A 12,215-nucleotide genomic window follows, 5' to 3' on the forward strand; every position below is an offset into this window, starting at 1 on the left:
GCAAATCAGCATATTAGAATGATTTCTGAAGGATCATGTGACACTGAAGACTGGAGTAATGATGCTGAAAATTCAGTTTTGATCACAGAAATAAATTAAATTTCAAAATACATTCACATACGAATCAGATATTTTAAATTGTAATAATATTTCACACTATTTACAGTATTTTTTATCAAATAAATGCAGAGACCTGAGACCCCAAACTTTTCAAACTTCTTTCCATCACCTGTATATACTCACAGCAGACCAAAATAAAAATAAATAAAACAAATATCACAACTTTGGTGAACTGAAAAGTCTGATTCAGGAATCATTTGCCAAATCCAAAGATGTCTTTTCTAACATCTAAAATCAATCAATCAATTAGCCAAGGCTATTCTTCTCACAAACGCTGCAGTGTTTACAGACTGCGTCCTTCACTTAACCAAGTTATCGCAACGTTGTTCTGGGTCACGCAACCCTGCGTCATAATGGATTGTGTTCTTCAACTGGGACTCAAGCACTCACATTTCTGAAAGATTTATGCACACTTTGGGCTACAGGGGATAGCAGAGCAGAGCATGCTGGGATTTAGGAGGTTTCTAATGCTGAGTGAAGAAAGCAGTATCTAAAGACCTAGTATCTTAAAGAAAGATGAAACAAAGAGAGGGAGTGTGAGAAAAAGTACGTGAAGCACACGGGATGTTTCAGGCACGCCACACATGTTCTCCCATGACGGGACGCTCAGAATAGAAACACAGCTGAAAGGTGAACGCTGACAATCACCTGTCCGTTGAAGCACAGAATGTACAGTACTTGCAAGGAACTACAGTGAGACCATTACACTCATATTTACAACTGAAAACTACTGTGTGCGACTATGAAAAAAATATTTAGGATCACCATGTGCGACTGACCCGATCAGCATATTAGTGTTTGCGCTCAGGGGAACTTTCTACGCGTTTTTGCGACATTGAGTAATGAATCGCAGACATTTCTCACGAATCCTTTCATGAATAAAGTGTAGAGAGAGTGTAAATAAGAGATTGACTTAAGTACAGAAAGCTTCGTTGGGACTTTAAATTATTGATTAATTTATAGATAGCAATACAATAGAAAAAAGATACAAATTAAACTTTTTTGGGAGGGGGGATTTTTTTTTTTTTAATAAAAACTCCCTTTGTCAAGCAGTGAGTGATTTTGTCTTTGTCTTTTGTTGTTTGATTAAGATTAAGCACAGAGACGGCAGAAGGAATATTACTTGTGGCTGCTTTAAGAGCTGCACGGATCCAATATACTGTTACACACGTATTTTCATTCTCAACTGTTTATGTTAATTTAAGACATAACTGATGAAGGTTTACATGAATAATCACCAAACGTCACATTTTGACATATATTTGCATGTATTTGACCTTTTAGGCACACATCTTTTTTTGCATCTTAAGCTAAACGTTCACTTAACTTGTCCGTGTCCTGTTCTGTCTCTGAACGCATATACAGTACAGCGCAAATTCTCTTTGGTTCTTTTAAAAACACATCAAATAAACATTTATACATCAAGCACGTCCCATTTTATGCAAGTCACGTTACATGATTTTACTGATTTGCATATGAAATTGGCTTTTATAGAGGAGCGAAAGTGCACAAAGGGGGTGGAATTGGGAGCAATAATTGTTTTAGCTCAATTATCGAAATCGAAGCTGAGTTTCGATTAATTGCACAGCCCTAGAGCTTTGTGAGATCTCGATCTAAGATGAGTGAAAGCTTTTAATGATTTTTAAGGGAGTTTGTAAATGAGATATTTAATACAACAGTTTAATAAAAAAAGTTTTGAGAAAAGTTACTATGGTAAGTGACTTACATTGTCTGATTATAACACTTTTGCCTGATTTTGCTCCATTTCATCATCAAAAATAGTCTGAAACAAGTCACAACTGAGCATCTCCGTTCAAACATGACAAAACATGCGTTTTTAAACGAATCTAGTCAAACTATTCAATTTCCCATTCAGTAATTGAATCAGTTTCTTGCCGCCACCTGCTGACAGATTTAATTTTTTTAACATAAAAGATGATATTTAATAAAGTTACAAAAATGCCATTACATTCCCCTGTAAATCACTTTAAGGAGTCAAATATCACCTCGTAATAGGAAGACAATTTTTTTATCAGATTTTTTGATTATTGATTAGAAGGTGCTCCTGAAATCTTGACTGTGCTCTTACATTTCTTTTTAATGAGGTGCACAAGTGTTCCTAACAAGAAAAGTAAGCGTAGAGCCCTGACTTGTCAAAAGTACTTGTTTTGAATCACTTCTCCTAACCAAGGCTTCAATTGTTTACAAGAATATTCTGAAAAAATATTGTAATTCTACAATTTATGTAATTTATGTAATTTATTCCTGTGCTCAAAGATCAAATTTTCAGCATTATTACCCCAGCCTTCAGTAACACATGATCCTTCAGAAATCATTCTAATATGCTGATTTGCTGCTCAAGAAACTTATATGATATTATATTATTAGATATTATCTGCAAAATATGAAGCAGCACAACTGTTTTTAACAGTGATGATAATTGGAAATGTTTCTTAAGCAGAAAATCAGCATATTAGAATGATTTCCGAAGGATCATGTGACACTGAAAACTGCAGTAATGATGCTGGAAATTCAGATTTGATCACAGGAATAAATTACTTTTTAAAATAGATTTACATAGAAAATAGTTATTTTAAATTGCAATATATTTTACAATTTTACTGTATTTTTGACTAAATAAATGCTGTTTTAGTGAGCATTAGAGACTTAAAAACACTTAAAAATCAAGGGAATATGAGAACTGACCAGTCAACCTAAATTTTTAAATGCCGGAGGATCCGCGCACATACATGAGCATCTGTCAGTGACATCAAATCGTCATAAATTTACTGTCAATGCAGTGGCACGACCCTCATCTCCTTAGAGCGCAACTTAGATCACTTTACACGTGGGCGCAGTAATCTGACCGGCAGCCAACAGCAACACGTGCTCACCGTGGCCTCTGGGCTAATTTTCAGCTTTTACAACAGTCCAGAGATTTCCTCACTCAAGAGCACATGGGTCCCTTCACGCGCTTATGGATTTCCTAAGCATGCGCCTGAGCGAGCAGCCGCCACGCACTGACGTCTGTAGTTTACGCTCCATAGTGCCGGCACAGCAGAGAACCGAACGTTTTTGTACAGTGACGATAGAACATTTCCAATTTAGCGTTTCCTCACTTTTTGACCAATGACATTTTACATGAACTTTCCAGTATTCTGTCATTACTGGATATACATTTAATTTACCACTTAATTGTTATTATTGTTAACTGAAATCAGAAATTGTCAATAAAATAAACATCAACTGAAAAAAAAAAAGATAAAACAAGTTTATTTTATTTCAGCTAGTTGTTAAGGAAACAAAAAAACATTACAATACTCAAATTAAATATATCTGCAAATAAAAAATTAGGGTTATTATCTTCAACTAAAACCATACTGTAAATTTGAACTGAAATAAGATATGTATATTTGACAAACAAACAAAAATCTTGTCAACATTTCTTATTTTTTTTTAGTTTAAATTTAGGCACTACAACTGCTAAACTAAATAAACTAAAATTTAAATATTAAAAAAATGAACTAAAAAAAACCCACAAAAAATAAAAACATAAAATAATAAAAATGACAAAAAACACAATTATGAAAAAAAATAGTGTAGCAGTGGCACGAAAATTTTATTCTACACAAACGTTTAACAAACAGCAATTTTAAGCCATAGATTTTTTTTAGATGGGGGGGGGGGGCAATGAAATTTTTATTTTTAATAGTTTTAATTCATTTTTCATGTCTGCATATCACAATTTTTTAATTTCCCTGATATTTCCTGTTTTTTTTTTTTTTATGACTGTGGCAACTACCAGAGATCAGTTAAAACTTCCTAAACGTTTTTTTTAGACCAAGCAATACCATGATTCATAAATACTTGCTGTCGGTAAGGATCATAAATGAACCGTAACTAAACGAACTGATCCCCGAACCTTTGAATGCGGTCCAAGCTGTCCTTAATTTTTTTTCTGCTTGATGTGACAAAATTTCTTATTTGTGTGTTATCGGGAGCTCAAAACACCACTGGAAAACGCTAATCGGCTTTACCATAAGAGTCTCTATGAGTGCAATTACAATACCTTCATTCATCAGATTAGCCTGTGCTCCTGAAGCATGCAGATCATTTCCAAGATCAGACCTCAGGCTAAAGCAAAGAATTTGGAAATCTGAATAGGCCTCCGTAAAGGTTTATTGGAGGATTATGATCAGGACACATCTCAGATGTAATTTACCGCACCTCTGCGTGGTCTCTTTTCTTAGAAATGGCCTTTTCATTGTGCTCGCTCCTTTCGTTAGCTGTGTGCGAAATAATCTGATTCTAAGCAGCCTTTACATTGTTGTCTCATGCAAATTTACTCCCAAGCAAAAAAAAGCCCTAAATTCAGATCTCATCTGCATGTGCCCTTAATGTGTAGAAAAACATTTCATGTCATTAATGAAGTGCTGAACGTTTCGGAGTCAGTCATATGGCTCATGTAAGAACTCAACACTCGCTTGTCATTCAGGTTAAACCCAGAGGGTCCGAGGTTCGATACCCCAAACAAGTCAGCTGATAACATCTTATGCTATTGCTGTTATGCTCTTTAAAACGGCACTGATGATCTAGACAGCAACATTCAGAATCCATGCAGGATGCTAGTGATGATAGTCCAAAAGCTACATTTTTTTTGTGCAGAATAATGTTTGTGTGTGCAATTACCAATACAAACATGTCATCATAATGGGAAAAAGTCCAGCAATCATTGCCCTCAAAACAAAATTGCCACTAAAACTCTGGTTGTGCATGTGTGTGTGTGTGTGTGTGTGTGTGTGTGTGTGTGTGTGTGTGTGTGTGCAAAGAAAACAACAATGTACTCCCACCTGCTATCAACTAGCATTTATCAAACAGCAAATTATGGTTTTGATGTGTTTTAAAGGAAAGACTCAAATAAAAGTTTTTTTCTAAACCATTACATGGGTTGGCTAAAGCCAACATTTGATTCAACTGGATATTTAATGAGAAAGAAAAACTGAATCCGTTGAGAATTTATAGTAAACAGAAAAAGAAAAATGTTTCAGAGGTGGAGCAAGTGATTATATTTTAATGATATATATAACAAAGAGCAGCATTTTCTTTTCTTCTGTGGAACAGCATGCATAAAATGAATTATTCACAATAAGGAATGTGTATTTTTAAAGTAAACAAGGTTGATTTTATAATCATGTTGACTACAAGAGAGCCAAGTCTATAGGGTAAAATTGCATGCCTGCTTATATATTGGTAAAACTTGGTACTTTTTAAAAAGGCACTAATACAGTTGAAGTCAAAAGATTACATACACCTTGCAGAATCTACAAAATGTTCATTATTTTACCAAAATAAAAAAGGGATCATCATACCAGATGCATGTTTTTTTTTATTAAGTACTAACCTGAATAAGATATTTCACATAAAAGACATTAACATATAGCCCAAAAGAGAAAATACATAAACTTCTTCTTAATACTGTGTTTTTACCTGAAAGATCCACTGCTGTTTTTGTTTGTTTATTTAGTGATAGTTGTTCATGAGTCCCTTGTTTGTCCTGAACAGTTAAAATTCCCACTGTTCTTCAGAAAAATCCCAGAAAAGTCCCACAAATTCGTTTTTTTTTTTTTTTTTTTGCATTTTTGTGTATTCGAACCCTTCCCAACAATGACTGTAATTGAGATCCATATTTTCACACTGAGGACTCATATGCAACTAATACAGAAGGTTCAAACGCTCACTGATGCTTTAGAAGGAAGCAAGATGCATTAAGCCACTTTTTGAATTTAAAGATCAGTGTAAATTTCACTTATTTGTCTTCTGGAAAAAAAAAGTATCTTTTGTAGATTCTGAAGGGCAGTACTAAATAAAAAAATATGATATATAGGCAAAATAAGAAAAATGTACACATCTTGATTCTGTTCAAAAGTTTTTCACTCCCGGCTTCTAATCGTGTTTACTTCTGGAGCATCAGTGAGCGTCTTTAATAGCTGCATATGAGTCCCTCAGTTGTCCTCAGTGTGAAAAGAAGGATCTCAAAATCATACAGTCATTGTTGGAAAGGGTTCAAATACACAAAAATTTTAAAAAAGGGACTTAATGACAACTATCACTAAACAAACAAACAAACAAAAAACAGCAGTGGATCATTCAGGTAACAACACAGTATTAAGAATCAAGTGTATGTAAACTTTTGAAAAGGGTTATTTCATCATAAATGCATTCATTATTTTCTCTTGTGGACTATATGTAAACATCTTTTGTGTGAAATATCTTATTCAGGCCAGTGCTACATAAAAAATGACATGCATTTTGTACAATCCCTCTTATTTTGGTAAAATAATTAACATTTTGCAGAACTTTTGACTTCAACTGTATATACACTTTACTCAATAATTAATACAATTAATGATTTAAGGTACTAATATGCACTAAATAATGCACATATGCATACAAACATAAACAATCCTTCTAAATAAGACCAAAAATGTATGTTATGAAGTAAACAAGGGCAATTTTGAATTTTGAAGTCTGATTCTTTATTGTGAACTGGTTCTTTTAGACAGTTCATTTTAATGAACTGGTTCAAATATCAGTTAATAGCCGAGAACTGTTTTAGATGATTCAGTCCGATTTGGTGAACTGGTTCAACCAATTCACTAAAAAGAAACGGAACAAAAGAATCATTAGTTTAACCAGTCATCACTCTGGACCATTTGCCTGAGGATCTGGATTACAGGTAGTAATGACTGAAATAATGTTCCATTTTTTGCACATACTGATCATTTCTCTTCATAAGACCTCAGTATATTGTCAGGAGCCACGGCTATTCATTTTCTGTTGCCTCAAAGTGGCCGCTGGTTGCAAATTATATGAATCAACAAGCTAAAAATATTCTTTACATTTTTGGTTGAACTATCCCTTTAAGTTACTAATATGCACCTTTTTTGAAAGGTAATATGTAGTCTCTGAGAAAAAAAAAACCCCTGCTAGTATGTGATTAGTACTGTGAGTTTTACAACTGAGCTTAGGTAAATCTTTTCATTAGAACCTTACAATACCATCTACCGGTGTACATGTGCGTCTTATACAGAGAGCTGAAAGGATCTTCTGTGGCCGCGCTCATGTGTTCATGACAAAGGTACTGCGGAGCATGACTCTCTCATTATTTACATCGTTAGGCATAATCATCTCATCAGGAGCGCTGGCTCAAAACCCTCTCTGTTCTCCATCCTCAGCTCTTCAGAAGAAGATTCCACCACAAACCGAAGCTAAATCTTGTTTGGACCCAATGACGTCACAGCGCCAGAGGCCTTCAAAGCCTGTTTCGCAAAAAGCAGCAAAGCTGCACGCTCGCAGACATACCAGCGCTTCTCCTTCAGGCATCAACACGACTAACAATTGAAAATAAGGCGTTCGAGACAAAAGATTTACCTTGAGGCTTGAGCAACAGGGCCGAGCCGAGCTGGGGCCGTTTTCCGGCGACCGTCTCTCCTTATGCGGCGGGTCCATTTTCCACAAAAAGATCTCGTTTTCTTTGGGTGACGTCTCTCTAATGCAGTTTCTTGGCATTTATGCATGCACCCCTGAAAGAGAGACAGTTCACATATGTGTGTGATCCATTTCTTCTGCTTAAGCAAATTTGGCACACGGTGTGAAACGAAAGTTTGGAATTGTGTGCGTGCAATGCAATTCTCGTTCGCTTCTTATAGACTGATTGAAGTGACAACTCTAAGAATAGCAGCGGAAAGATCAGCTCCCAGGAGAAACGTGCAACTTTTTTTTTTGGAGAGCATATTCTCCTATAACATCCTGGTATGAGTTTCAAAGCAAAATGCATGGTTGAATTGAGGAAGTCTAGGGAAAATGTTACAGCGCTGTTGCATTAAGCATAATTGACACAATGAAACCTAGTGAAGTACTGTGCAAACTACTCATCGCCAAGCATGTAAACAAAAGGCATGCCCTATGCTCATCTAATCTAATACCGCAGGCATTCACTCAGTGTTTATGTACCTTATACGTCGCTTCGGGAATTTTAATCTCAACGACCACTTTGAGATTAAAAAGCAATGCCAAATGAAAACCAATGAACTTGTGCAACACATGCGCCGTAGTTTCTGTAGGCTTTAAACTCGGGGTTAGTTTCTGCAAGTACTTCTTTGTTGGCCCGTACTAAGTTTTTAGTTTTCATAAGTGTTTTAAATTGGTTTTTATTTTTATGCTTTTTAATTTTAATCATAGCTGAAGTTTTTGGAATTTTTGTAGAGGGTTTTATTATAATATATTTCTATACTTTTTTATAGATTTTTTGTTTTATTTTTTCTAATTCTTTATGGTTTTAGTTTCATTTAACTATAATATGTCTGCTGTCACACAATCTGAAAGATTTACTGGCTACAAAATATGGAAGTGAGTGTGTGGCTGAATCTTGGAAAAAAACTTATCCAGCGAAATCACAACTTCAGGTCCTTTATAACTCACATACACAAGAACCTCATATAAGCAACTTCTATAAGAGTCTCCAAGCTCTCTTGAACCTTATGGGCTGATAATTTAGCTATTCAAGCTCTGATTGTATATTCTGATTGAACTTGATGAGTCCTTGAGCGCAGCCAGTGCAGTAAATGAAACATCAACCGAACTATAAATTTCAGAGGCTCCTTTGAATTTATAAATCATTGGACATATAAAGCATGCAACTTAAAAAATACTGCAGCCCTCTTCACAAGCTGAGATGTTTACATTAGTCATTTAGCAGATGCTTTTTCTACTTTTCTGAGTCACCACACTTATTATCACAGGGAGAGTCCCTCGAGTAACCTGAGGTTATGTCTCTCGCACCAGGACACAATAGTTCATGAATCAGCTTGTTATAGTAACAGAGAGATAATCGGTTTAACTGATTTTAACCAATATTTGCTCTTTTTTTACTTACTTAGGTCTATAATATCATCTGTAACTGCCATAGTTTATTCATTTTCAGAAATAAGAAGCATTTAGCTCTTAAACAGTCCAATATGTAACCATTTAATTATATTGCAGAAATCATACAATACATCGTATGGGTCAAAATTACTGATTTTTACTTTCATGTCAAAAATCATTAAATGCCATGTTCCATGAACATATTTTGTAAATTTCCTACCGTAAATATTTTCAAACTTAATTTTTGATTAAAAATATGCATGGCTAATTTTTTCGATTTTCTCAGTATTTTAATTTTTTTGCAACTTTAAATAGTTGTATCTTGGCCAAATACTGTCCTATCCTAAAAAAAAAAAACATACATTAAGCTTATTTATTCAGCTTTCAGATGAAAATATATAATTAAATTTATAATAATAATAATAATAATAAAACAAAACTTTACAATGTATATAAAACAGTTGTACAGTTGTAAATAAAACGTCACTGGACTTTGTTTTACACGAAAATAGTACACTAAAAAACATTAAATGATTTAGATCACTGCAAATTAATAAAATGTTTAAATCTTTCATGACATCTAACAATCTCTTTTATCTTAGATAATTTAATAACGTTTGTGAATTTAAGTTATATATAAAGGCATTTACATTAAAGTCATGTTGAAAAACACAAACTATATACTTAATAGAGACTTTTAAAAATCTAAAAGCATACTTAACCATTGGAATATGAGGGTAGATCATTACAAATGAAAAATTGTACATTTAATTATTAAAATAATTAGTAAACAAATTGGTTTTGAACTTTGGTTGAGTAAAAAAAAAAAATACTTTTTTTGGAAGTTGTAAATAAAATTTAAGGTCACTAGAGTATGTATTACAAGAAAATAGTACACTAAAAAACATTAAAATATATATATTTATATATAAAATACCAGTTTGAATCGTTTATGACATCTAATAATCTGTTTAGCCTTAATTAATTTAACGTTTGTAGGTAAGATATATATAAACACATGCGGTCGTGATTTACATTAAACTCATGTTGAAAAACAAACTATATACTTAATAGATACTTTTAAAAGCCCAAAAACATACACTGAAATATGAGGGTTGATCATTTAAAATAAAAAATGAAGAATTCTACATTTAATATTTGGTTTTGAACTTAAAACCTTTTAGTTTCATCATAAAAAATGTAAATAAAACTTAAGGTCCCCAGAGTATGTTTTACAAGAAAAAAGGTAAAAACAAACAAACAAACAAACAATAAATGATTATTTATAGACCAGATTATTGTGAATTAATAAAATACACGTTTAAATCTTTCATGGCATCTAATGATCTGTTTAGCCTCAGATAACTTTAATAACGTTTGTGAATTTAAGTTATATATTTCTTACCATTGAAATATGAGGGTTGATCATTAAAAATGAAAATAAATCAAATCTACACACATAAAAATATTTGGTAAACAACTTTTAGGGACAATATAAAAAATTTTTTTTTGAAGTTGTAAATAAAACTTAAGATCACCGGAGTATATGCTTAAGAAAACACTACACAAAAATTTGTATAGAAACAATTTACACTCAGAAATAGCTACATTTTACAAACAATCACCAAGAAACTGCAAATAAAGCATTGATTTAAACATTCCATTTCGAAGCAGGAAAAAAATAAATGACTATTTTCCTGTAAAACACACTCCAGTAAGTCATTTTTATAGTGCATTTCGGTCAATTCACTTAATTTCCAGGTGTCACCTTTTTTGCAATTATTTCTCAAATTAAATAGCAATTTCTGAGCGCAAACTGTTCAATGCAGCACACTGCACAACTTTCTAGAATTAATCCATTGCAATCGTCTTGAAACTATGAGCTCACATATACATCAGAGGCATGAAGGTAAACAGTCTGTAGTCTAGTGAATTGATGTGGATGAGTGGTCATGACAACCAGTGCGCAAGTGCGTCTAATTAACCAGCAGCTGATATGAATCCACACTAAACCCACGAGTGACCAGAGAGAGGAAAAAAACCCATCTCACAGACTGTTGAATGTATAAAACCCATCGCACAGGCTGAACGTTAGCAATAAAACGCATTATTCTCCTGAACCCAGATGAGCATGCATAATTAAAGCACGCGATGAAATGGTTGTTAATATAATGAATATGTCAATGGCGCGGTAATTATGATGCATCGTAACTCTCAATCGCTCAAACTCATCTAGTAAACAGCACAAACACACGGCAGTCCACATGCAGACCTACTTTTAACGAGCAGATGTTGGCTTTCTCCTCTTCTAACGCAAACGCACGCAGCTTTGCGCACCGCCAGACCCATTTTAAAGCATGTCATGTCTAGTGCGCAATGCATATCCATAATTTGTAAGCAAGAGATGAATTAGGTCAAATGTCTTGTGTCTGTCTTGGCATATAGAAGAACAGCTGCGATGTACTCACCAAATCTCACAGTTCATACACGAATACGCGATCCGGTCTCGTCTCCTCGCGCTTGTTATACAATCTATGGATATGTAAGTGTCCCCGGTGGTCCAGAATGAGTGTGCACGGAGCAGATCATATATGTGCCAGATGCTTTTCACATGGAAAGAAACTTCCCACGGGCTGCCGGAGACGAGGCAAGGCACTTGGTCCTAAAGGTGTTTCCCAACACTTTCACTCACATCCGATTCCTTCGCGTCCAGCTCGAATTGTCCGAGGAGTTTAATCTTCTTGACGTCAACCTTGTAGGTTTTTCACGAGCCTTTCCTGAGAGGTGAGATAGTTTCTTCTGCTTGAAGCGGCTGCTGGATGGATTGAGCTGAAGCACGTGATGAGCGCGCACAGGGGCTCTGGATGATCACATCAGATGCGCGCTCCTTGTTTTATCGCTCTTTTGATAAAACTTTATCAGAACTTAGATCATTATGAGTGCATACAATACATGAAGTGACATCTAATGATCTGTTTAGCCATATATAATTCAATGATGGGTGTGAATGAAAGCTTTACATAGAAACACGCTCGCTCATGATTTACATTAAAGTCATGCTGAAAAACACGAACTGTGTAATTAACGCTTTGTTTCTGGTCTAGCTCCCAAATATATGAGGATTGATCATAAGATCGTAATAGTTTTTTTGTTGAATTACATTCAGCAGG

The 12,215-nt window shown here is 34.4% G+C and overlaps 1 protein-coding gene across 1 annotated transcript in view; it reads right to left on the minus strand.

The window, feature by feature from the left end:
* Positions 1-11,783, minus strand: part of slco1c1 (solute carrier organic anion transporter family, member 1C1) — a 40,912-nt gene extending 29,129 nt beyond the window's left edge. The window contains exons 1-2 of the mRNA XM_073838531.1: positions 11,514-11,783; positions 7,552-7,703 (exon numbers count right to left, since the gene is read on the minus strand). Of these exons, the coding sequence (XP_073694632.1) occupies positions 7,552-7,689 (138 nt within the window). The 5' untranslated portion in view covers positions 7,690-7,703; positions 11,514-11,783. The remainder of the gene's footprint in view (positions 1-7,551; positions 7,704-11,513) is intronic.
* Positions 11,784-12,215: the final 432 nt, after the last annotated feature.

This window comes from Garra rufa, chromosome 4 (assembly GCF_049309525.1).
Source record: "Garra rufa chromosome 4, GarRuf1.0, whole genome shotgun sequence".
Classification (NCBI taxonomy): Eukaryota; Metazoa; Chordata; class Actinopteri; order Cypriniformes; family Cyprinidae; genus Garra; species Garra rufa.